This window comes from Conger conger, chromosome 9 (assembly GCF_963514075.1).
Source record: "Conger conger chromosome 9, fConCon1.1, whole genome shotgun sequence".
Lineage (NCBI taxonomy): Eukaryota > Metazoa > Chordata > Actinopteri > Anguilliformes > Congridae > Conger > Conger conger.
Window position 1 is genome coordinate 49,844,954 of NC_083768.1, and position 27,915 is coordinate 49,872,868.

The 27,915-nt window shown below is 40.4% G+C and overlaps 1 protein-coding gene across 4 annotated transcripts; it reads left to right on the plus strand.

The window, feature by feature from the left end:
- Positions 1–3,637: 3,637 nt before the first annotated feature.
- On the plus strand, positions 3,638–25,373 carry triqk (triple QxxK/R motif containing). 4 transcript variants are annotated; one of them, XR_009709625.1, is made up of 5 exons: positions 3,638–3,756; positions 9,740–9,812; positions 15,079–15,164; positions 24,259–24,594; positions 24,748–25,373. XR_009709625.1 is itself a non-coding variant. In XM_061256150.1 (4 exons), exons 2-4 carry the CDS (start codon positions 9,752–9,754, stop codon positions 24,364–24,366), a joined length of 255 nt encoding a protein of 84 aa, XP_061112134.1. In that variant the 5' UTR covers positions 3,638–3,756; positions 9,740–9,751; the 3' UTR covers positions 24,367–25,373. The 4 variants fall into 4 exon arrangements, 3 of the variants coding, with proteins under 3 accessions (XP_061112134.1, XP_061112135.1, XP_061112136.1); XM_061256150.1 differs by having other exon boundaries at positions 24,259–25,373; XM_061256151.1 differs by having other exon boundaries at positions 3,681–3,761; positions 24,259–25,373.
- The last annotated feature ends 2,542 nt before the right edge of the window (positions 25,374–27,915 follow it).

Genomic DNA, 27,915 nt, shown 5'->3' on the forward strand with positions numbered 1-27,915 from the left:
AGAGTTCCTTGCCTTAGTGCTACATTAGTTCCACTAATGTGAGATGTCTCCCCTGTAACCAGTGCTAGCTCCCTACTGTAGTGCTTGTAGAGGAACTAGTTGGATGCTGGTTACATGTTGCCATTAGGGAGAGATACACTGTGAAAAATATGTTGTCACATTGATTAAAACATAGATTGGGTATGAGAGTATTATTAAAAGTATTATTTAGAACATGGAAATCCAAGCAAAATAGGAACACAACCTGAATATGACTGAAATCTTATAGGAAGCCCCATTTACTTTGAATCATTTGCTTTTGGTCATATAGCCCGTGCTGTATAAAGCAAACAGCCCCTAAATCCCAATACTCTTTCTAAGAATAATTATTTTTGTAAAACTGTGGTGAAAAGTGACCCACATTAAATTGTCACTGAACCATCACCTCTCAGACTGACAGGAGAAAACTTGCTGGGCACCATCAATCATCTTTACGCCTCGTTAGAGGTGATTTTAGTCCACAAATGGATGCCCTGCAATGGATTGGCGACCTGTCCAGCATGTACTCCTGCCTCTTTCCCAATGCATGCTGGGATAGGCTTCAACCCCCAGCGACCTTTACAGGAATAAGTGGTGCAGATAATGGATGGATGGATGGACAGACGGATGAATGGATGGAAAAAACCTGATGGGACTTCAGTTCACATTGTTTTAATGCTGCTTTTAAGGCCTAGCACCCAGACAGGAATGGCAATACAGAACTGGTTTCGTTTTGATGACTCCTCCAAACCACAAATCTGTCATTTCCAGATTATTTCACAGTTTACCCACACCTAAAGGACAAACAAATAAAACATTTATTCAAAACACCTTTATGCATTGAAAAAAAGCTCCTCTTATTGCATTATTATTAAGAATGTCTCAGCCATTTTTTTAAATTATTAATTGGAACAGGAAGGGGACTTAAAACACAAAGGTAATGTAAAAGTGCATTTACATTTTATTTAGCCTACTGTACATATAGTACAGCCTCAGAGTGCTTGATATATGTACCTAAGCAATCATATATTAATGTATCAAAATATAAGCCAATCAAAATGTAAGTGTGTGTGTGTGTGTGTGTGTGTTTCAACAGTGCATCCTGTATTTGTTTACATACCTTGAATACTGTATATTACAGTGCATATGGGCCACAGTACACAACACTTTAAAATTATGCATTCCCTATATTTTTGCTTCCAGGGATAATTTCAAGGGACAATAAGTATTTCAGAATGGACAAATGTCGTGGAGAACATGTCCTTACATCAAACGCAGTGTTAAAGTGTTAGATATTGATGTCCTCTGCAGAGTAAATAATGCATTATACACGCACATTATAAGCAGATTACATCTATTAGTTACTGCTGTGCAGCAGGCAAATCAGCAGCCCATGGGAGACCAGAAAATCATTTTAAACTTCAATAAGTTACAAGCAGTGGCAAGCTGCCCCAGGCAGCAATAAGGCTGGATGCGATTACAGAAACAAAATTCAACACAGTAAACAAAAGAAATGTAAATTACTCCTGTTTGGCAAAAGGCAAAACATAGAGGGAACTATGAAGTGCTCTGTTATCCCTCGGAAAGCTCTTTTGTTGAATCCGTTCATGAATTTGCTGTCTCAAAAGGGTTCTGAGAGATGACATCAGCTCGTCATAAAGCCCATGCGATTAGCTCCAATAAAAGGGAATTGCTGAATAGTGTGTGCACTGATGGCAAAAGAATAAGAAAGAAATAAAGATGATCTAAGTCCTTATGCTGAATGAAAACAGACTGGTATCACATTCATTGTTTGCTGCATTTTATTACATTTAACCGCAATATAATTTCAAATGTATTTTAATTATTTTTGGGAGGGGCAAGAACCTACCTTATTTAATACAGGATGGCTACCTAATTCAGATGTGCAATTAATCAGTTAAGAGAACCTGATTTAAAAAAATGCATACCTAATTTCTCCCTATTTGGAGTGCCCTCTTTTGATGCATGTTTATGTGCAGCACTGTAACATTCTTCATCAGAACACTAAAAATGTATTTATTGTGATTTGTGTTTTAATTCTGCATTCCACTGGTTAATCTGCACAGACATGAAGGAGCACACTTCATATGGAGCATAGTAGTCACTGCGGTCAGACATGGCTGGTTTCCTTTCCAACTGAAATCCTCTTGGCAACACTATGGTCAAATATTTACCCCTCCTGTTGGTAGGCTGGGCAGAACCAGCAGAGGCACATTCTGGACTTCAGGCCATGGGGTCTGTCCCACTCATTGAACCGGGGGCAGGGAGAGCCACTTAGCAGCCCCTATCAGAACCTTCTAGAACTTAATTTATTCTATTTTATGCAAGTAATATAAGCCAGAAAAATCGCTTGGTAAAATAATTATTTTAACTAAATGTGAACATCATGTGGGATGCACCTGTCAGTTCCCTCCATAATGTTTGGGACAAAGGCATACTCTTTCTTGATTTGGCTCTGTACTCCAGATTTTTATATTCATAATCAAATAATTCACATGTGGGTAATCTGCAGATTATCAGCTTTTACTAAAGGATATTTTTATGCACTCGGCTTCACAATGTGGAAAATACATACCCCCACATAGGAAACAACTCCATGCTGTTATGCTTGCCAAAGGAGGATGCACCAAGTGCTAAACCAATAATTATGAAATCTTGATTTTTGGTGAAATCTCTTTTTTAATAAATTACTGTATGATTATTTTTGTCACCATGAGGACCAGAGCTATGCCAAGGTGGAAAAAAACTATTTGGAACATCTTTATGAATAAAGAGAGCAGTGGTGAGCTCAGTAATCACAAAGAGCCTGGTAGAACCTCTACAATACATAACCTAAGATCTAAGAACTAATGAAGAAAACTCGAAACCCTGTCCAACATCTCAGGAGACAGTCATCACTACTTGAGATTACAGTTCGTGAAGAAGTATCTAAAATAACTTCCAGACGTCTGGACAAAGGTCTTTTGAGACAGCTGAGAGCAAGATACATTTGTATCAATGTGACAGTAAGAGCAAAGTGTAGAGGCCAGAAATAACTACATAAGAAGATCCAAAGCCTACCACCTCATCTGTAGAACATGGCAGTAGGGGTGTTATGGTTTGGGTATGTACTGTATGGTTTATAGTTGCTGCAGAAGAACCATCCAAACTCATTGGATGGTTCTTTGTAACACTGAGCCCAAACATATTGTTAAAGTAGTAATGTGTGGTTATTTGCATTACTTTCCTGTCAGCTTTGACCAGTTTTTCATGAAGCTGCATGCACAAATTAATGGACTATTAAGGGATCTTGGTTGCCTTTTAAGGGGTACTTACTTTAATACGGGGGTTGGTAGGGTTTCAGGGGTAAATTACTACTACTACTACTACTACTACTACTACTACTACTAATAGTAATAATAATAATAATAATAATAATAATGTATGTATTTATTGTATTGGATTTTGTGAATTAGATGAATAATCGATTTAAAGTTTTAAATATAAAAAACTATATCAATGAAAATGACTTGATACATTTTTACTCACGATATACCCCAGATTGTGAACAACATCCTTATATTAGCCAATAGAAGTACTAGAAAGTAGTCGTTATCGTATTCATCTTCCTGGTGCACAGTGGGTGGGGAGTAAGGTCCTGGTTGGCTGAGGAGAACCATTGCCCTGTGATCGAACCGGGAACAAGCAGCGATATCCTGCAGGCTGGTATACAGTTCGGTAAGGTGGGACTGGGAGATTTTGACTAACATTATTTTGCAGGAAATACAGCTGCATAAAGAGATTTCGGTTTTACGGTCCATGCACGTTTTATAAGAAACAGAACAATTTATTTCGAAGAAAGAGTCCAACCAATCGCAGAACAAAACAACGAGAATAATGACATTGAGTTCCGCCTCTTACTTTTCTATTGGCTTAATGAATAAAGCACTTGTAGTGGAATGGAGCGCTGGTGTGTCTGTCAAGAAGTGTGCAGTCGAGTAACCAGGAAATTATAATGGGAGACGTGATGTGTTGGCATTTTGGAAACAAACTGTATAAAGTACGCTGGACATGTTGGCTAGCTCTGTTTAATGCGTAGAGGCGATATTGTTGGTCATGTGAACTGTGATGTACGACAAGTATTCAGGCTGCATCGAACTACATTTTAAGTGAATACTCTTGGGCGACTTGTTGGTTTTTGTGTTCTAGCGTTAGACGACAGATGTCATGGAAACTTTGGCTTTATATTTTCCCTTAAAGTATGGCCACACATATTTCTTACTCATGTGACAGCATTACAAGGACGATTGAAGCTGTTCCGGTGGCGAAGGGTGGCCCTACTTTAGTTGCATGATATTCATTTTGTTATTCTTGGGTTTCATATTATGTTGTCCTAACTATAGCTAGCTTTTTAGAGGTAAAACATAATATTTTCATGTGCTACCATTAGTCTACAAACTGTACAGTACCAATATGATTTCACTACAGCATAGCTAAACAAACATTATAACTGTGGATTTGTTTGAAAGCAGTAATGAATTTAAATATGAATGTGAAGTAATCCATTGCACTGTGAAAACAAAAGTATTGAAATTTATGGTTCAGACTTAATTGTTATGGATCCACAAATAATCTGAAATGAGTCCATTTAAGAAATAATAGTTACTTGGTGTAGATTCCTATTCAAGTAAAGTTCAAGATCAGCTTTCTTACTCATAACACTTGCTTGAGCTTTTGGGACATTTGAAATGTTTTCTTGATGCCTTAAAAATATCTGTTTGAACTAGTTCAGATTTATTTTGGGGAATTCAATAAAAGCATCTGTGTACTTCATGGAAACTAGCCAATCCCTGAAGGAGCGAATGGAGTGGGAATTGGGTCAGTTATTAGTTAGATTAGATCAGTGGTTAACGTCCTTGTTTCCTCCAAGTTATATGAAGGTGCTCTCACAATTATGCACATGTAGCTTGGTGGCCTTGTGGCTAAAGCATCTTGTCCGATAAAGTCATGTTGAACAATTTAGGATTTTCTCGGGTGTTTGGTCTTGAGGTACACTGGAGCCTAGTCCAGTAATTATACCTCAAGCAGCCTGAAATTGGAACTGCAGGAACTGAATTGTGCATTGCACCTTCAGTATATGTCATCCAACTCAGACATGAAGTGTTTGCTCAAGGAGTATCTGCGCCGAGCCAATATTCTTACTATTGGTTTTACCTCTTTACTCTGGTCTTAAATGTGAGTGCCGAATGTACATAATACATCATTTTATTTTCTGGTATACAGTAATATGTTCCATGTTAAATTCGTACATATGATCCCTATTGGACCATGTGTAGGGGAGAGTGGGGCATATTGTCACAATATTGTAATTTCTTAGATTTACTGAATGAAATTAAAGAATTAAGTCTCAGGCACATATTTTGTATGCATTGCATCCTCATATCTTATTTCAGTACAGAGTTATAGACAGTTAAGTAGAGGGTGTGGACTTCTGACAACTTGCCCCATCAGTAGATAAATTGTCAGACTTATCAACAATTTTTCAACAAATAAGAAGAACCGAGTCATTGTGAATTTTGTTTGGTTTTTGTCATTTAAAATTCAAAACCAAATATAACCTAGTTGTTAGACATTAGCTCAGGAGGTAAGAGGGGTCGTCTGGCAGTCGGAAGGTTGCCAGTTCGATCCCCTGCCTTGGGTGTGTCCTTGATCAAGACATCTAACCCCCATTTGCTCCCAATTGCTGATTGGTACCTTGCATGGTAGCCTATGGCCGTTTGGTGTGTGAGTCTGTGTGTAAATGGGTGAATAAGAGTTGTAATATATATATATATATATATATATATATATATATATATATATATATATATATATATATATTTATTTATTTATTTTTTTTTGTTGTGGATAAAAGCGCTACATAAATGCAGTCCATTTACAATACAATATCGCAATGATTGTTTTCTGTCAATCATAGACCGCAGACTGAGTAAAAGCGGCCACATATGACAACCTCAAACTGACATCCTCTACACAGTACAATGTCATTTTTAACATTCATACCTAAGAAGTTTTATTACATAAAATGTGAAGTGCCATTCTTTTACTTTTGGAGGTGAAAAATAAGAGAACTATCCTCACCTCAGATTAGTGTGATTTTGACCACATGTAAACAGGAAGTTGACCTCAGAACACAAAGTCACACAAAATGGCTATTCAGTTTTTGAGGTAGTGTCTCTTGTTCTGGAGAAATGAACAGTGTGACCACCCGCTCTCCCCTCCCTTGTTCGTGTTGAATTAATCCCTTACCTGGCAGAGCTTGTAGTGATTGGATTGTCCTGAGGAGCTCACATGTGGAATGGCTTCATCACTGTTACTTGGTTAAAGGAGTAACATGGTGGTCAATTTGCACAAGAGGGCATTGCAGAAACATGCTGAAAGTATTAAATGTGTCTGTTCTTTAGTTTTGGAGAAGTAAGCATTTTGACCCACTGTTTGCACCCCTGGCCTACAGGAAAGTGGGGGCACATTGCTCTGGGGTTGTACGTTGTACGTTGTACGTCGCACTGGATAAGAGCGTCTGCCAAATGCTATTAATGTAATGTAATGTATAGCTAATTGACACTTCTCATTACCACGCCCAGACAGTTTGAGTGAACTTTTATATGTGGGGCGACATTGGCTAAGGCGGTAAGAGTCTTCGTCTGTCATCAGTTGGAGGGTTACCGGTTCGATTGCCGGTTCGATTCCCACCCTGGTCTCTCAAAGTGTCCCTGAGCAAGACACCTAACCCCCAAATGCTCCTGATGAGCTGGTTGGTGCCTTGCATGGCAGTCAATCGCCGTTGGTGTGTGAGTGCGTGTATGAATGGGTGAATGAGAAGCATCAATTGTACAGCGCTTTGTGTCATATAAATACTAACCATTTACCATTTGTAGTGGGGAATTTAAGTCTTTTTAGTAGAAAATGTAGTTTTAAAATACATTTAAATGACTGAATAATAAAACAATTATGCACCTTTGTTTTATTGTTGCCTAAAGACAACTGCCAAGTGTCACATTCAATCACCATGTTAATCCTTTAACTACTGTTAAATGTAAAGCACTATGGGTTATCCCAGGTTGGGATATGGACAAAATTGTCTCATATTAATTCATTTATTTACTTATTGGGTATGGGTAGTTGCAATGGATGTCTAGGTTTGTACCTGATAAATAAATAAATGTTCTATATTTGTCTATGAAGCATGTTTAAAACTTTGTCCATATGTGTGTAGATAAAGGTATAATAATTCAACATTTTTGCCTAGATCCATAAACATATAATGTTCAATGCGGTATGCCTGCTTTTGTAACAGTTATTTGTTTGTGAGATTTGTCTTAACATTTGAAGTCATATTATTTGGAAGACCACTGATTGTAAGATAGCTGCTTTGTTGACTGACTCCCAAGATCATGTTTTGCTTATGAAAAAAGTGACAGAAAATCAGCACACATAGCTTTGTAGTAAATACGTGCATGCCAACAGCAGGAAGTTACACATTATTCTTTTGAGTGATATATTTTGTATGTTTTGTGTGCAATGTGAATATGAGAAAGTAGAAGGTGGCGGGTTTTCTTGCATTGGGAGCAGCGGTTTGTGAAACTGCTATCTCTGAGGATGGCATCAGTAAACAAAACCACCCTCCCAAACATGCTAATACAAATCTGCAATTCCCTCCTCACCTCAACCTCAACACTTTATCGAATGTGCCTGCTCTTTATGCTAATCAGCCTTATTAGCTGCTGCTGCTGAGGCTGCTGGCGTCTCCTGGCGATTGTTCAGGTTTATTTTCCTTAAGATGTCAAAGCAGATCAGGAGGAAACCTGATAGCTAAATTCTTTAAAAACAATTGCAGGCCACTGAATTCATGTGAAGCCGAGGTCTGGCCTCTTTGTTCCTTTCTTCTTTTAACCTTAAAAAGTAATTCAACTGATTGAATAATTACTGTAAAGATCTGGTGTGAATTTTAAATGGACACAGTGCTCCACAAACAAAAAAATTGTTCTGGTTTTCAATGATTCCACTTCTTGTTTTGCTTTACTGTCGAAGTCAGTGAAATAATTATAGGACATGGTTGCATGCACAGACAGAGGTGCAAACACACAAATACATTCAAATGCTGTGTGTCTAATTAAGCCAGTGGAGAGATATGCTGTTTGATACAAGGATGTTATTTTTCTTTTGGTTTACTTGTGCTTTTTTGAGTTGCTATGGCAATCAATTAGTGAAATCTCATTGCTGGGTAAGGAAGTGTGGTGTTAAATGAGACTGAACCGGGAGTGTATATTCCACATACTGAAATGTGATTTGCATACAAAGCAACAAATGGGATGTTATAATAGGATTGGCGAAGGAATAGTATTTTTACCCACATGTATACTGAAGTTCTTAAGGTTCCATGTTAATTCTCTGGGCCATAAAAGGAAATGTGTTCTTTGAAAGTATAACATCAAATGGTGATGATTATATTTCCTCTTAGCTATAATTGTGAAGCTACATCACTGCATGATGTGCATGTAATACGGTATATATATTTTGCAATATTACATACAGTAGGGTGGCACAGATGGTGCAGTGGGTAGCACTGCCGCCTCACAGCAAGGAGGTCCTGGGTTTGAATCCCCGTCGGCCGGGGCCTCTCTGTGCGGAGTTCCTGATGTTCTCCCTGTCTTCGCGTGGGTTTCCTCCGGGTACTCCGGTTTCCTCCCACAGTCCAAAGACATGCATGTTAGGCTGATTGGAGAGTCTAAATTGCCTGTGAGTATGAGTGTGTGAGTGAATTGTGTGTGTGCCCTGCGATGGACTGGTGACCTGTCCAGGGTGTATTCCTGCCTTTCGACCCAATGTATGCTGGGATAGGCTCCAGCCCCCCCTGCGACCCTGTTCAGGATAAGCGGGTTAAGATAATGAATGGATGGATGGATGGATGGACATAGTATACGAACGGAATAGAGCTTTCCAGTGTTTGTGATGCTTCAATACAATTGGTGTTAAAATACAGTGAAGATTGATGTAGGCTTCAAATATGTTACTGTGTCAACAACGATATTCAGTTTTTATATAAACATGATTCACACAATATATTTACGTGAATGTGGAATAATTTAAGAATATTGTTATATATACTTATTTAATAATCACATTATACCAGTTCCATGTGAGTATCAGAGGTCTGTAATTCGAAACATTAACAGAAACTAAACAATTACATATTCTACATAAAATGGAAGAAATTTTCTTTGCATACTCTTTTATTTTGGAAAGCATTTTAAGTGCCTGCATCAACCCCATACAGCACATGAACTAAAGACCAGATTATTCTGCTGATAGAGGCAATGTAGTTTATCTTATGTAATTGTAGTTTATGTCTCTTTGCCTTTCTCCAGGATTGCATTGCTTGCTTGAGTTTATAATGTTATTAGACTGTTGTTATTTTCATCATAGTTCTCTATGTGTTTTTTAGTGCATGAAGACAAATTAAGCTTGAACCTGTGCTACCCTATGCAGAAAATGGGCTTGAAGACTGTCGCCTCACCTTGAATACACTGTATTACAAAAAAGTTAAAAACTAAAAAACATCCTTGTCAATGCCCTGCTATTATTTTCTCTTTTCACCGTGCATTTATTTAATTATTTTCCAGTCTCTTTCTTTTCATATTTTTTTCTTTTTCGTTCACAGTAACAAAGCAGAATGGGAAAGAAAGACGCGTGCGCTGCAAGGTTGCCGGTCGAGCAGTACCGAAAACAGATTGGTGAGTGTCTCCTGTTTGCTCAACCTTTGATTTCCAAAAAGGGTTCGGATAATGTCTGTGGCTTTCCTCCATTAAAGTCAGTGTCATTCAAAGCATGTTCTCCGAGCAAGGCTGACTCTTGCTGGCATGTTATACAGAAGGGTTCTCTGTGGTCGGAGACATAAAGAATTGGCAATTACGTTTGGATTGGAGCAAAGGAGATAAAGGGCATCAGATACTTGTGTACTGCAGAAGATATGTTATGCTGTATAGAAGCAGCTCATAGCCTACAGTAAATAGCCGCCATTTATTGCTTAATGAATGCAAATTGAAGTGACTGTGGTGCTGGTGGCAACAGTTCTCTGATAGCCTCTTACATTGTAGCTTATGTCAGCTCACCAAGTGAATAGTCAGGGAAAGTGGTTTGATAGCTTCGCAGAAGCGGAGTGCTCTTTCCCGCAATAACAGGCATGGGTTGTATTTCTTTTGTCATCGCATTTGTCAGAGGCCAAATTATCCATGATGTAATGTCTCCTTGAAGTTTGGGGAGTCAAGCTCTTCTGTTCTTGAAATCCAAAGTAACCATGCACTAGCATTGCACTCAGTCATAATACTCATTGCCCACGTAAATACACTCTCTGGCTTGTTTCAAATCTATTTGAGCATGTTTCAAAATAATAACAAAAAATCATATTTGTTTTCTCCATTCTCCTTCCGTAAAAAAAAAAAAAAAAAAAAAAAAAAAAAAACAGTTTAAAAACAGCTATTGGACACATCTCCTGCCGTGCCTTCCATCCAGTAGCATTTATCCTTCAAAAGACCCATTATTGTCAAAATTTAGTGAACTGCTGTTTAACAGAAACGCACCAAAAATAGTGCAAAACTGTAGACAGGATGAGAATATAAACAATGGTTTTGAAATCATAATTGGAAGGTAATTTATTTCCTGTCGGGCCTCTGTTTATGGGAGTCTTTGTGGTGTCGGGTGCCTGTCGCAGGGCCACTGTTGACACAAGATCCCTAAATGCTATCATTATGGTTTATAATTGGCCGCAGTGAGCCATCGCTAAGCCACCAGATAAGTGTGTTTTCTGCATGCTTGTTCTTCTTGAATTATGATTGCCGTCTTGCAATCTTGTGGCGGAATATAAAAGCACACTGTGAGAAACTTTGAAGCCGTTTACCTCCAGTGTGCAGTGGCGGCAGTGTATTTCTTTTTTTAACGGCGTCGGAGGCTTGACACGCCGTTAAAGGCGAGGCATGAATTGCTCTCGCTCGCTGCGAAATAGCCCCGGTGCCTCCACGCCCGGTGGCAGATGTCAACAATCTGTATTCCGTATTCGGGGCTTGATGGTTTAATGGGGCCAGTTGACCCAGACAACACAAGCACATAGCTGTCAACAAGACTGTCAAAGTGTTACCCAGCACCCCCTGGGTGTGTATCTGAGCTTAGGCCCTCCCAATTCACTGAGCCAGCTACTTTTTTTTTTCGAAATTATTATTGTTTTAATGCTTGAGAACATGCAACATGTATTGGGCACGAGGGACTTGCCCCCATCTCTCAGTGTCCACATCAGAAAGGAATATGTCTTGCTGAAATAGATCGTCAAAAACAGGGAAAAACCTTCGGGCAGAGCTAACGCCCAAGCCGCGTAGCTTTGTTTACCGCCAGAGAGCCGTCAAAGCGGCGATGCCCTGAATGCTGATGCCCGTTCCTCTTTCTGTTCAGGCTTAATTGCCAAATCACACGCATAAATTCTGTGCCTTTTTCTCTCGTCGAGCGATATGGACATAAGTAATGTTCCGTACCTTTCTCAGCACAATATGCAGAATAATTACCGAACGCATTCCTGGGAATGAAGATTAAATGTGCCCCCCCCCACCCCCACTTCTAATCAAAGGCAATTTGCAGACAACCAAATGGCAATAAAAAGGTATGGAAAAAAAAAAGCAGATGTAAAAGAGTCCATTTGTAGTTGGAGAGATGGTCCTTTGGAAGGGAAATCAGTTGTGCTGTCATTGAAAGACACGCTGGGCCTCATGGGAAGTTTCTCTGCATGCCCTTGTCTGGTAACATAATCTTCTCTGGAGCTTTGTATTGTGCTGTTGGAAAAAAATAACTATTTCAAAGCTGGTTCTCCACCACGGGAAGATAATGATGGTAGGTTGTCTAAAGTGATGGTACTCAGAAAAAAAGTAACTGCGATTAATAAATAAACGTCTTCTCCAAATAACTCCTGAATAAAGAGAACAAATGTAAAGCTAGTTGAGTGTAAATAAGTGATGGAGGCTCAGGAATGTAAGAATTTTAAATGCGGAAGGCAAGAATGCCTTCCAGGAAGCAAACGCACCTGATATAGTGTGTAAGAAAACCTTACGTTATTAAGTATTTATTCATGTACTTTGATTAATGAGTTTGTTTTGGTAAGAATTAACAATTAATTCAGAACAGATGGCTCAATGCAGTTTTTTTGTAATTACACCTCAACAGGAAGTTTGTTGAGAAGTGTGACACACACCTAATCTCTCCCTGATGGCTTTGTACAAAATGCACACTGCTGACTACACTCCACTATTGCATGTTTTTGGTGTAGTACAGTCGAAGGTTGTGTAAAAATACCACACACGTTACTGAAAATGCCTTTAGTTGTATCATTTATCTGATTTTTATTTTATGTATTTACAATCTGTCCTGCAGCAGTTGTGCAGTGTGCAAAAAGCACTCAGATGTGGACTGTGCATTTGTTTGGGGTAGTATGTTGGAGGTTTGTGTTCTTATAAGAGTATGACTTTATGGTATTGAGTATAACAAAAAGATACCTTTAACCAAGCTAATGAAATAATGATAAACTTATGGTTGATAAACAAATGGTTGTCAAATTAGTTTAAAAAACCTGAGCAAAATTACTTCAAAAAACCTGATTATGAATACCACTAAGGGATGAGCTACAGTACTAACAGTGTGCTGTTTGTGCTGCAGCCATTTAGTGTCAGCACGTGGGTCAAACGTTGAGGTGTCGTCTTCCACCAAGCTTTTAGTCAGGCATATGTTTGAGATGCAATTGAGGAGGGCAATATTATTATTGCGACATGGCTCAGGCAGTAAGAGCAGTCGTCTGGCAGTCGGAGGGTTGCCGGTTCGATCCAGAGTGTCCCTGAGCAAGACACCTAACCCCCAAATGCTCCTGACGAGCGGGTCGGTGCCTTGCATGGCAGCCAATCGTCATCAGTGTGTGAGTGTGGGTATGAATGGGTGAATGAGAAGCATCAATTGTACAGCGCTTTGGATGAAGGCGCTATATAAATGCCAACCATTTTATTAGTTCATCTTTCTCCCAGATATACAGTATTACAACTGACCTGAATTCTTTGGCATCACTGGAGGAGGTTTGACAACTCTTTTTGGGGTGGTTAAGTCCTCCTAAGATGAATTGTGATTCAGTCTTACTGGCTGTAACCACATAAAAAATGAATACCAGTTCTGAGGTTCCCATTCTTCCTTGCATTAATTGCACCTTATGGCATATTACAAAAAGGAAAAAAAAAAAGAACTAGAGCCTTAGTTTCTTGCGGCTTCGACCGTAACCATGAGCACATTCGGCCCCTAGAGAGGAATGCAAAAGGACATTTCTCGCTCTCTCTCTCTAAATGAGGCTTAATTAGGCAGGAGTCTCACTCGAAATTGGCCCTCCGTGTCAACAGCACTCTGGGAGACCTGGAGTCTGACCCTCGGCATGGAGCAGCCGCCAAGGACACCTCCTCCACCCACCGCAAGCTGTTGCCATCGCTCCCTTGTTTTTTTTCCAGTGCCGATGGTCTTTAATTAGACAGATTCTTTAGCCCGCTCTACCAGGCGGCCAGCTCGCCCCTGTGGGCTCGCTCCAGTGAGGCGCTCTCGAACGCAATCAGCGCTCAGGTGAACTAGAGGCAGTGCTGCTCTATCAGCTGTAAAATCGATGTGTGTGTGTGTGTGTGTGAGTGTGTGTTTGCAGGTGAATGTGTGTGTGACAGAGAGAGAGAGAGAGAGGAAGTAATTGGGAGGAAGGCAAATTGAGAGAGAATTTTAGTGTGCAGAGTGTGTGTGTGTGTATGTGTGCGTGTGTGAGAGAAGGAGAGAGAAAGAAAGTCTGGGAGGAAGGTAAATTGAGAGCGAGAATGTTAGTGTGCAGAGTGTGTGTGTGTATGTGTGTGTGTGTGAGAGAGAGAGAGGAGAGAGAGAGTCTGTGGGAGGATGGTAAATTGAGAGAGGGAATGTTAGTGTGCCAAGTGTGTGTGTGCACGTGTGCTGCCCTCACCCCTCAAAAATATTGTATGCTACATTATACACATATAGACACACACATACGGACACACATGTCATTATTTTCCTTTTTTAACTAGCTTGAGAACATTAGTTAGGCCTTGATCACAATCAACTAGCTGTAATTGAGTAAATATTAATGAATATTTAAGCTCAGAATCCCTGCTTCTGTCTCTCCTCGATCTGGCACTCTGCTGGGTAATGCCAGACGCAGTCTCTAAAGCCCACAGCGGTATGCTCTAACTACCGAGTCCTAGCTACACTCGCAAGGAAAATAAATCTAATGTCCTCTGAAAACATCAACAGTTTCTGTTCATGGTTGTAGTTAATGTGGATTTATTCAGTCAGGGGATAAACAATGCTTGTAGGCAGTTGCGTGATTTGAATTAATTGGTTTGTCTGGAAATGTGTTGATTGTGGAACTTTGCGCATACAAATTTATTTCACTCTAGTTGTTCATTTTATGCTTGTGGAGAAAAATGATCAGACAAAGGAAATCAATGTTAAATTTCTATTATTGTGACAATTTCATTTACCACTGGTTAAGTGTACCCTTAACCGCCGAAAATGTAATGTTGTTCAGTTGTGTGGACGCAATGAAAGCCAGACTTGTTGGTGTTCCTTCATGTTCCAGAAAAGACATTCCTTTAATGAAGCATTGTCATTAATTAATAAAGACTGACACCCTTAATGCTATCTTCATTAAGGTAATGGAAGTTTCAAAAGATTTCCCACATGTGAGGGCTTTTCTTTATTTAGGTGCTGGCTCTGTTTCATCTCTGTGATTTCATCATTCATGATTCTAACATCAATACTAAAAACGCAGAACGGCATATTGAAAAGAAAAATGAAACAATGTTAAGGATTTTTATGTTTAAAATGCAAAGCCGTTAATTAAGTCAGAAAAGCTTTGTTTGAAAAAGGATTGTTGTTCTGATCTGGGTCAAGAGAAAACAGCTTTCGTCTTCACCGATGATTTTCTTTCAGGAAAACAAGATTACAAGAAAACCAAATCTGCTCTAAGAGCGACGAGATTAAAAGCAGAGGCGAAGCGGAGTGCCCCGGGAATTCGGGTAGGTGGAGGTTTCATTTTCCTCATTAACTTCCCAGACACCCGCACATTATCCCAAAAGATAAACTCTCTGAATATGGATGGCTGTGAGATATTGTTTATCTCATTTTAGAAACCTGAGAGGAATTCTATGAGCTTATATAATCATGAGCTGTGGCCTCTAATGCACAGCAGTGTGCTTAAACCCCCGGGAATGTGTTGGCACCTCTGTCGCTCAGAACGTTCTGGAATTTTTGGAAGAGCGAACAAGTATAATCCATCTTCCCACCCTCTCATTTTGTCATTTCTTTAAATTATCACCTGAATTTTTCAGCAATAAATATTCCCATTCTAGCATGCCAGGTGGGCTTCGAGGAGTATCTGTTTATTTTAAAAGACTGGCTGAATAATGGACGCTGTGGGGCTATTAGAAACGTACTGTAGATATGGTACCCATCGCCGCCCTCACCTGAAATATTAGTATATGTCACTACTTGTGTATCTGCTTGTTTCAATTTACAGCAATCAAATGGTAGATAGTTGGCATTTATATAGCGCTGTACTCATTCTCCCATTCATATGCAACAGCGATTGGCTGCCATGCAAGGCACCAACCAGCTCATCAGGAGCAATTGGGGGTTAGGTTACTTGCTCAGGAACACTTCGACACACACAGGATGGGATCGAACCGCCAACCCTCCGACTGCCAGACGACTGCTCTTACCTCCTGAGCCAATGTCGCTCAGTCATTTGTGTGACCCTCAGCCCCAACGTGAATTTAACTGCTACGTGCGTTGTCCTTCACTAAGAGTACTAATGGACCCTAATCCAGTATCTGTTCTTTATTCCCCATACTTTATTTGATATTTAATTGACTCTGAAATGATGGGACAATGCTGCACATGAACTGGATAACAGAAACATCAAATTGAATGCATGATTTATGTTTAAAAGCAAATTGCGCATTTCCTTATGGTTAAACTGAATCTCAGCCGTTGTGCATAAAATGAGCAATAGTCACTGTTAACAATTTGTAAAACTACAAAGAATTGTATAATGGGGGCTCATTTTGCAATGCTTTAATCCAATTAAATAGGCCTGTGTCATGAATTATGTATTGGAGAAAAAGGATTTTTTAAAGATTACTTTAAATACACTATTGGGAGAAAGCTTATGCAGTGCTCTGTGGTACCCTCGTTTCACCTCCCAAATGAAATAATCCTGGGACTAGTTCTGAAGATCTAAACTAAAAGACGTCTGACCGGGTTTTTAACTTGAAGCCAGGGAGTAGCAGTATGTAAGTATAGCGCTGCTCAACTTTCAGTGAACTTTCTCTGCATGTAAATATTCAGGCATATCTTCACAATCAGTCAAGGCATTCACAGGCTTAAAACTATATACAAGATCTTAATTGTAGTTTCATATATTTATTTATTTTGAACATGCCCTTATACAGGGAATAGCACTGTGCAGATTACATTATAAACTACAAATGACAAATTACAAAAAGGAAGCATAGCAAATGTCAGTGTGTCTCGCAAGCAGGATCACATTTCACAACTATTAACTCAAACTCTTAACCACTACACTGAAAAATTAAACTAACCGAGTTACCAGTAAATTAGTAGTCAGTTTAAAAGATGGAAAAATTGGCTTTTGGATGTCGTGTCCACTTTTCACTTCTTCATCTTCATCTTCTTCATTCAAAACATCTTATGGGCAGTTCAGTGTGTAGCTTCCGGAAACCCCCCTAGACAGTTTCACCATGTTTCACTATGTAGAAATTACAGCAGTGTTTATACATAGTGCCCCCATTTCAGGGCACCATAATGTTTGGGACACAGCAATGTTATATAAATGTAAATAGTCATGTTTAGTGTTTTGTTGCATCTCCTTTGCATTTAATGACTGCATAACATCTGCGATTCGTGGACATCACCAGTTGCTGGATGTCTGCCAGGCCTAGTGATGCTCTACCAGGCCTGTATTGCAGCCAGCTTTAGCTCACACTTGTTTCTGGGGCTGGTCCCCTTAAGTTTTCTCTTCAGCACATGAAAGACATGCTCAATTGGGTTCAGATCGGTTGAATGATTGGCCACTGAAGAATTGACCATTTTTTAGCTTTGAAAAACTCTTTGTTGCTTTAGCAGTATGCTTGGGATTATTGCCTTGCTGTAGAATGAACCTCTGGCCAGTGAGTTCTGGGGCATTCACTTAAACTTGAGCAGATAGGACGTGTCTATACACTTTTATTCGACTATTTGATAACAATAAACACAATGGCTGCTGTTGGACTACTCTAGACTGCTTGGAAGGCTAGCACCAATGTTTTGAATTTGATGCGAGCCATGACAGGCAGCCAGTGGAGGGAAGTAAGCAGGGGGGTGACGTGTGAGTATTTGGGAAGGTTGAAGACCAGACGAGCTGCTGCATTCTGGATGAGTTGGAGGGGTCTGATGGCGGACGCTGGGAGGCCAGCCAAGAGGGAATTGCAGTAGTCCAGGCGGGACAGAACCATCACTTGGACCAGGAGCTGGGTCGAGTAGGGGGTGAGAAAGGGGCGGATTCTCCGTATGTTGTATAGGAAGAACCTGCAAGACCGGGTCACCGCCGCAATGTTCTCGGAAAGGGACAGTCTGCTGTCCATCACCACGCCGAGGTTCCTTGCACTGGGTGACGGCGTGAGTGTGGTATCCCCGAGGGAAATGGAGAGATCCAGATGGGGAGAGGTATTAGCAGGGATGAATATCATTTCAGTTTTACCTGGGTTGAGCTTTAGATGGTGGTTGTCCATCCAGCTCTGGATGTCCCTCAGGCAAGCAGAGATACGGGCTGAAACCTGCGTATCAGACGGCAGGAACGAGACGAAGAGTTGGGTATCGTCCGCGTAGCAGTGGTAGGATAGCCCATGTGCAGTCATCACAGGGCCAAAGGAGCGAGTGTAAAGAGAGAGAGATCTAGAAGAATGAGAACAGAGGAGAGGGAGGCTGCTCGTGCGGCATGGAGTGACTCACTGACGGAGAGGAGCGCAGTCTCTGTCGAGTGGCCCGATCTGAAGCCAGACTGATGGGGGTCTAGCAGGTTGTTGTTAGAAAAGAAGGAAGAAAGTTGAGTAGAAGCGGCTCGTTCTATAGTTTTAGAAAGGAAAGGAAGAAGAGATACCGGGCGGTAGTTCTGGATGATGGAGGGATCCAGGGTAGGCTTTTTTAGCAGCGGAGTGATGTGGGCCCTCTTGGAGGATACCGGAAAACAGCCGGAAGACAGGGAGGAGTTGACAAGGGAGGTGACAAATGGGAGAATGTCAGGTGTGATAGTTTGGAGAAGAGAAGAGGGGATAGGGTCAAGGGGACAGGTTGTAGGGCGGTGGCAGAGCAGGAGTTGAGAAACATCAGAGTCTGTAAGGGGGGGGAAAGTGGAAAACATTTTGATTATCCCAATATGAAGATCCTGCAGAAATAAGAGTGCAGATCAGCAGTGAGGCAGTTAATGTCATTGTTGATGTCCTGTTATTCATTTGTTTTTTTGTAGCTGTCCCAAGCTCTCTCTCTCCATTTAGCTCACATTGCTAGCATTGTAAGATGTGACTTCTGTCTCTCTGGCAGACTGGCAGAGAGAACTAGTCCAAGCTTTTCTGCGTGTGTTTTGAGAGGCTGTTCACAGCTCCAGCTGAAGTCTCCAGGGGGTGGACTGTCCTGAGGCTGGTGTGGCAGGGGTGGCGGGCAGGCTGGCAGGCTCTGCGAGCACTGCTGAGAGCGCCTATTTGGTGGTCTGGGTCCCAGCGGGACGAGGAACTCGCAGGAAGCTGGCCACCTGCTGCAGGGTTTGCACTGGTCCCCAGCGTACCCTTCCGCAAATGCTACAGTTTGGCAGCCCGAAAAAGCTGGCTGATGAGGATATTTCCATCTCAGGCGGCCCTGGAAAACGCCAGGAGCCTTAGAAAGCACTGTGGGCAGCTTAATGACAACACAATCCAAAGAAAGTTTTTTATTGTACGGAGCAAACATGAATAGAACAGATTATTGATAATAAATGGGTATGTGTTAGTCACATCCAACCGAGTACCTTATTTCAGAGTACGCATCCAAATGATCTCTGACTTTTTTTGTGGAAAGAAGAAAGCAATTAATTTTACTCTCCAGAAATAAATGTGAAATGACAATTTTAAGAGGAGCTACTGCTAATTATTGCAGAGAATTGCTGAGTGGTAGCCTTAAGACTTTTAGGTAAATAACACCTTTTCATGCCAAAATGCTATTAGCTAGATAAAGCAGATTGGAATTAGAATTTAAAGTATATGAGAAGACTTTGTACTCATGATGAACCACCTGTGAGGAGGTACAGCTGTGTGGTATATTAGGATGGATCATGATGACAACGGGCCTTCTGTGCCTTCTTAGAGATATCACACTTTTCTATTCTTGAGACTAACACTGACATTCTCCATTTTTGTAAGCTGCTCTGGATAAGAACATCTGCTAAGTGGTAACATACACTCAGTGAGCACTTTATTAGGTATTTATTAGACTTATTTTTTAGACTTATTAAGTCATCTGCTGCTGTAGCCTATCCACTTAGAGGTTTCACGCATTGGGTGTTCAGTGATGCTCTTCTACATATCACTGTTATATGTAACCATGTAATGCAGAGTTATTTGTGTGACTGTCACCTTCCTGTCAGCTTTGAACAGTCATTCTCTTCTGACCTCTCCCATTAACAATGCATTTCTGCCCGACTGTTGTGCATGAAAATCCCAGGAGATCAGCAGTTTCTGAGATACTCCACCCCTCTGGCAATAACAATAATTCCACAGTCAAAGTCACTTAGATCAAATTTTTTCCCCATTCTGATGGTTTATGTGGACATTAACTGAAGCTGACCCGTATCTGCATGATTTCATGCATTGCACTGCTGCTATGTGATTGGTTGATTAGCTAATTGCATGAATAAGTAGGTGTACAGATGTTCCCAATAAAGTGCTCAGTGAGTGTATATTGCTGTGCTAAAATCTAGCACATTTAATATTTTTCTGCTTTTGGAAACTACTGACTGGAACCCTTCTCCCCAAGGTAATGCTGTAGCCATTTAATAATGCATTGACCCCCATGGTATCTGAGATGCTTCATAAATGAAGCCGTGGGAAGCAACATTGACCCATATGAGTCAATGCATCACAGAATTACTTATAATTAGACAGTGTGGATGCTTCATTCAGAAAGTCTTATTATGCCTTCAACTGATGAAAGTGATGTAGTTTAGCAAAGACCTTGCTTTTAAAACTGGCAAAAAGATGTCATTGATGAATGCTATTAAAATTAAATGATACAGTGCTATGAGAATCAGCCAGTGGACTGAGGCATTTGCTATTTTATCCAAACATAAACATGTACAGTACAATAATAACAGCTCCAATTATTATTGTTATTATTAATAAGCTGCAGCTGTTGTTACTGTGCTGTATATGTGTAAAATGGAGTTTGGATCAAATAGCAAAATGCTCAATCCTCAATTTGACATAGTTTTTCCCTGAAATTGAAAAAAAAATAGGATCTCCGTCTTGTTGCCCAAGCTTGGGTGTTCAATGAATTATTACCAAATTATTGTGTAGTGTAAAACGGTACACTATAGAAAGTATATGTCACAGGTTAATTTCACAAGATCATTATACTAAATCTGAGTTGCTTTTTTACAGTATGTGACCATTATCAATGGCAGTTATTTTGACTTTGTTCCTATCAAAAGTTAGTACTTATTGCAAACATAACATTATTAATAATGACAGTATTACTACTACTAATATTAATGATACACTGAACAATTGCATTGAAGAGTTAAGTTTGTATATATTGTATATTTGTATAAAATAATTACATTTAATTAAAACGGGTTGCTTTTGGCAAGCATAAGATAAGGATGAGGCTATGGGGAGAAAAAAAGCAAATACAATAACCGTGCGAAGTGATAGCATTTATCCACACTAGCTAAATAGAAAAGTAAATCATCTTCAGCCTCTGGTAATATATAAAACTAAAGTGCATGAAATGTAAAAGTTTTCCAATTAATGGGGTCATAAGCTGTTTGCAGCCTGCTTGGAACAAGATAAATGCAACGGCCACTGTTTGTTAATAAGGACGCACGTGCTGATGAACACAGCTGCGGCATGTACACAGATAGTCATGGCCGTCGTGCTGGATTTTAATAGCACCCTTCAATTCATCTGCTGAAATTATTAGCTTGTGTTTGTTGTGCGTCTTATCTCTGTGTTTTAAGCCCAGGGAGGAATTTCTCTGTGCTGTTTGATGTGCGGAATGCTCTGATTTCATTTCTGAGATTCTCTCCCCTCCTGTTCTCTTCTACGGCACTCTTTCATTTCAATTCAAATCACATTTGTTTCGGGAAGATGAAAACAAAGCTAAAATATGCTTTAGTCTTTTAATCAGCTGTTAAGAAGTGAGTGCGGTTGCTTGCGCGAGTGCCTCGTGTGTTTGACAGGGCCGTTTATTTTTTAGATACCGTTTGTGCACATTACATGAGTGCGTTTTAATATCAGAATTATAATATTCATTTCAAAAACATGTTTTAGAATTTCAATGTAACTATTTTTGCATAAATTTGCATGTGACATTGCAACATCCAAAGGCTTAATCATCCTATTATGTTCAGATTTTATGACCGGTTTTACATTTGGAGTCAAACTGAGCCCAACAGTTGAAATAAACACGAAAATATTATAATGGAAACATTTTTACACGTTGTGTGTCGCCTTCTTATTGTCTCCCAAATTGCTAGCCTTTTATTAATAAATATGAAAAATCTGTGAGAAACATCACATTTTAGAGCCTAAGGAACAGTAAGTGAAAGTTTGCCACCTGTATGGGAAAGTGCCACCAGAATGATTCCAAATAAATCTTTTGTTTAAAATGGTTGTATATTTTCTTACATTTTATACAGTTACAGAGGGTCAAAGTAACACTGCACAACACAGTTGTATGCCAAGTTGGTACAGGACTTCACATAACCTTATGTTTATTGCTTTTTTTACTATATAATCCCACCAAATTAGAAAAATCATACAGTATCAATATAAAAAGGGCTCAGGCAGTAAGAGCAGTCGTCTGGCAGTCGGAGGGTTGCCGGTTCGATCCCCCGCCTGGGCTGTGTCGAAGTGTCCCTGAGCAAGACACCTAACCCGCAGGTTTCAGCCCGTATCTCTGCTTGCCTGAGGGACATCCAGAGCTGGATGGACAACCACCATCTAAAGCTCAACCCAGGCAAGACTGAAATTATATTCATCCCTGCTAAAACCTCTCCCCATCTGGATCTCTCCATTTCCCTTGGGGATACCACACTCACGCCGTCACCCAGTGCAAGGAACCTCGGCGTGGTGATGGACAGCAGACTGTCCCTCTCCGAGAACATTGTGGCGGTGACCCGGTCATGCAGGTTCTTCCTATACAACATACAGAGAATCCGCCCCTTTCTCACCCCCTACTCGACCCAGCTCCTGGTCCAAGCGATGGTTCTGTCCCGCCTGGACTACTGCAATTCCCTCTTGGCTGGCCTCCCAGCGTCTGCCATCAGACCCCTCCAACTCATCCAGAATGCAGCAGCTCGTCTGGTCTTCCCAAATACTCACACGTCACTCCCCTGCTTACTTCCCTCCACTGGCTGCCTGTCATGGCTCGCATCAAATTCAAAACATTGGTGCTAGCCTTCCAAGCAGTTAAAGGGTCTTCCCCAGCTTATCTACAAAAAATCATCAGACCCTACACCCCTGCCAGACCTCTTCGTTCAGCCTCCACAGGCTGCTTGGCACTTCCCCCTCTCCGAACCTCCACATCACGCTCACGACTACTGTCTGTTCTGGCTCCACGGTGGTGGAACAAACTCCCCGTTGAGGTCAGAACTGTAGAATCTCTCCCCTCCTTCAAGCGCAAGCTGAAGACACACCTCTTCAAGCAGCACCTCTCCCCATCCCTCCCTACCTCCCTGTGAACCTTAATTGTTGTCTCTGTGACTTGCTTTGTGTATCGGTATTTTTAGTTGGCTAGGTAAGCAGTGTTTGGATAGTTAACTTTGGTCACTTTTGCTCTGTTTCTTTGTTTCTTTGTTCTCAAAAAAAAAAAAAAAAACCCCTCGTCCTTATCTTTGTTGTACAGGTAACAGTTGAAATTGTACTTCCCTCTAGGGTCTTTCAGCGAACTTATCCTTGATTATGGGTATGCACTTTGTTGTACGTCGCTCTGGATAAGAGCGTCTGCCAAATGCCAATAATGTAATGTAATGTAATGTAACCCCCAAATGCTCCTGATGAGCTGGTCGGCGCCTTGCATGGCAGCCAATCGCCGTCGGTGTATGAGTGTGTGTATGAATGGGTGAATGAGAAGCATCAATTGCACAGCGCTTTGGATAAAGGCGCTATATAAATGCCAACCATTTAAATATAATAGGTATCAATATTATCATACAAAATATGATAAAGAATTTTTAAATATAAAAAGGGTTAAAGATCTATTTTTTGTGTGATGTTGTTTTCAGATTAGATGGAATATTATACAATGCAAAAGGATCAATCATCTACAGGACAGCTTCACATCAATATTAGCAGGACCACTGTTAGGAATATACCCCCCCCACGCATCACACACTACACATCTGAAGAGTACCACAGTTGATCACATATTCAGATAATCAGCTAGCAAACGCATGACAGTTGACTTGGTTATATACAAGAGCTACTGATTACTGATATTCAGTTTTATTGTAATTTGTGCAGGTGAAATGAAGGGCTTCACCATTCAGCTGTACCATATAATCTATGCACTAATCATTTTCCATTTAGTAACATAAAAACTATAAATGCTATTTTTCAGTTAGTTCTAAAAGTCACATGCTTTTGTCTGTGAATATTAATCATTCAGTTCTATTGTAATTTGTGCGAGTAAAATGAAGGGTTTTACCATCAACTCTGCACTTATAATTTTCTATTTAGTAACATAAAAACTGTAAATGCTATTTTTTGTCTGTACACTGTTTTTCAGGAATATGCTTTGAACATTTTTGTCCTGAATAGTGGACAGCTTGGTTTACGTGCTGTTTTGGTCTCTCTGTGACTGCAGGACACTGTTCTCGTCATCGTGGCCATCCTTGTCTTCGTCCTCAGTGTTTATGCGTTCTTCTACCTCAATCTGAGCACCGAGCTAGACCTGGACGTGGATGTGGATTAGCACACCAGCTCCTTGGTGAAGGTTCACTTGGGGGGAAGACTTGGACAACAACAGGACATAAGAGCCTCCCTCCGTTCCCCCCCTGCGACCGACCACCTGATTGGCCCTAATTGGTCATGCAGCGTTTGTATTCCAGATGCCCCGCCCCCTGCAACAGGTCACATGGTGCTCCACGGTGAACCGATCCACCCTCAAAAGCAGGCATGTCAAAAATGGAAGAGGAAATTGGTTAGTCCAGATGTTTCCGTCAGTGCTTAAGAGATACTCCACATCTCGCCATCCCACACACGGCCTTTTGGAGATTATAATTGTTTATATCGGTTGTGTATATTTTGCTTAATGTGAAATGGTCTCTTTTCGTTTTATTTGTTTCGTTACAAGTCTTACGCTCTGGTCGGGAGAAAAGATGCTCGGACTGCACTGCACTGCCAATTGATTACAGTACATCAACGTGATGCCAGGAAAGGAAGACTCCACAACAATGTTATTGTCCTTTTCTCTTCACTCAAACCTGGGTAGACAACGTTGTATTCATAAGAGATCATCATTGTGGAATCATGCTGTTCTTTTCCTGACTAATAGCAATATGTAAATCTTTTGAGAGAGAGATAATCAGCACCCCAACCCACCCCCCATGCATTCCACCACAAAGACTTGTGCCTACATTTTCATGGGTAGCGATTGTGAGGATTAGACGTGTAATTCCTCTCTTGATTGCGTCTGTGTCCGGAATACAAAACCCCAAATTTCATCCATCTCTGACTGCATCCACCAGAGCTATAACTGACACAATCTGGCTGTTTCTGTTTTATTGGTGTAAATGTGGAAAATATATTACATACACAATAATCAATAATCAGTCTTGCAAAGAAGAAAGCGATGCACTATTAATGATTGTATATTTTATGAATCATTGTACAGAAAAACCATGAAGGACTGATCATTCTTACTTATTTTGTCATTGTCATCTATTTTCCAAGTTATATGAAATAAAAATAATGGCCTTCCATGACTCCCTTCATTTACAAAATGGCAGCTAAAGAATTGACCTTTTCTGTATGCATCAATGCAGCATGAGAATGGTCAGCAAAGACCCAGTACCAGGAACACAATTCTTTGTATAATTTGTGCTGGACCAAGTGTAAACATAACTATTTATTTAATACTAGGCAGTGTTGTTTTAAAATCCGCTAGAGAAGTGCGTTCCCTTGCATGCAGATCACTAAACCAAAGCCATATGAATCACTTAAGGTCACATATGGAAACAAAACCATCTGTCGCTATGTACCGTACAAGAAATAAAAATCGAGAAGCCATTTTATTATTTTAGGCTATTCCTAATGCTGTTAAGAAGCCACAGATTATAGTGATACATTTACTGTCAATATAATTTCAGTGTGTGAAATGGTTGTTTTTTCGGGTGTGTGCAGTGTTCTGTATGACTGGCTTTGATTTAGAACAAGTGCTTGAAGACTGATTAAAATTTTAACAATAAAGGTGATATACAACTTTTTACGTGCTTTAACTCTGAAGGCGTATTAGCAATACTTGAATTCTCCCCGGCATTTATTAATAAAATAAAAATAAATTAGATGTCATTATCTCATTTAAAAGGCTATTGGAGTTTATAAGAACTCAACTATAACAGAGTTGCCAGCTTGTTGGCTTTAGTTCCTGGTGAAACACAGCATCCTTACATATCATCTACACTGTGACATTGGGTAGGAAACCGGCATTAGCTTTTGCTTAGTCTCCCACTCACTGTAAAATGTGACGTTTTCAACATCTCATCTTGTTGCGTATCATATGACATTATTACAGTCCTGCTTCACTTTGCAGTAATGGCTGCAGTTAGAGATGCTCTCAGGTGTGTGGCACCTGCTCTCCATCAGGCCCAGGGGAGCCTGCAATGTCCAGTGTGCCTGGATCATTAGGATAACGACAGTAAACCGTGTGAGCTGAACCTTGCAGGGCCCAGTAGCACAAGTAGTATTTTACAGACAATGGTTTGTGTAGTTCATGAACTCCTTGCTGCAGCTGGGAAAGATTCACACTTGGCTACACTCATTAGCAGCAGCAGGTGGTCAATAGTGTGCAAACAGTTTGGAGTAAGCTGTGCAGATGTAAACGGTATAGCGTAGCTAACCGTTTTCCTTAGCAACATGGGCTATTTTGGCATATTTATAAGTACAACACAATTGTGTGCATATGTCAAAACATTGATGAAAAAACAAGCCTCATCTCTGCAAATCTGACTGACACAGTATACTCTGTTCTGTTCCGTGAGAAACGGGTTATGTCCAACATAATATACCTGTGTAACATAATAAACCTGTGATATAAGTTTTGGTGTTGTGTCAATAAGGCTATGTACGGGTGTTGGTGGTAACTAAGCACCCCGTAACCACGGCGTCCTGGCAGGCGTTCCCCAGCTGCGCCCACATCTGTTTAACCAACTCTCAGAGGGGCCAAAAACCGTTCCAAACTGTCTGAAAAGCTATACTGTATGCTGTAAACACAAGCTGGTCTCATTGGCCAAAAAAGCAAGGAAGGTGACAAGAATAACATTCTGTAAAGTGTTTCAAGGTTAATTACACCCCCCCCCCCCCCCCCCCCCTAAATTAGTTGCATCAAACAAAATTAACAGCTCTACTTGTCAAATCATCTAAAATTTCCTTATTCATGATTAATATTGTGCTCATGACAGACTGAAAATGAAACAGAAGGTATGCAGGTATGGCTCTGCGTTTTCGTGAGCAGGAGATAAATATGTTGTTGTTCCTTATAGCAGCCCTATACCAGTACCAATCTTGTCTTTAGTGTAGACCCAGGACAATAGGATCTGATTCTTCCAAGATGGTTTCATCCTGTGACTATTTTTTATTCAAGTATTGTGCTAACACACACACACACACACACACACTCAGAAATGCATTTGCACAAATAATGTGGGATTTATCAAAATTTTCGGATGTCAGTTTTTTGGTAGGAGCCGAGTAGACTTCACGAGTGTTCTCAGTTGTTCGTATTGTGCACGGACCTGAAAGCGTATGGTTGTAAAGCTTGTTTTGAGCTCCTATTATTCCATTCATTCATATTTTATTTTGATTTAGAGTGGAATTATTTGAATAAGCCAATTGAATATTATAATTATTAATATCATATGAAAACGCAACAGGATTCAACAGTCAAATGGGCGATGTTTCATTCCGGTAATCCTGATTAATTGATGCTTACGTGGAGTTCAATATAAACAAAGTTTGCTTTGAAGAAGTCATAGCTTGGACCTTTCCATGGCTGACCTCTCTTTACATTACATTTACATGTATTGCTTTATTTCGGAAAAAGCGCATCTGCAAAGACCAAATAAATTTCTTTGGTGTGGCTCAGGAGTCAGTTCCGACCATAGACCGTATAAAAATGTTTCCCACCGCCCAGACCCCTCCTTCTGAGTTTATGCAAGCCATTAGAGCCAGAACTCAGAAGATCCACATGCTGTTCGTGTCCAATTCCAGAACATGTTCAGGTGGGGACTGGCAGAGGACAGTG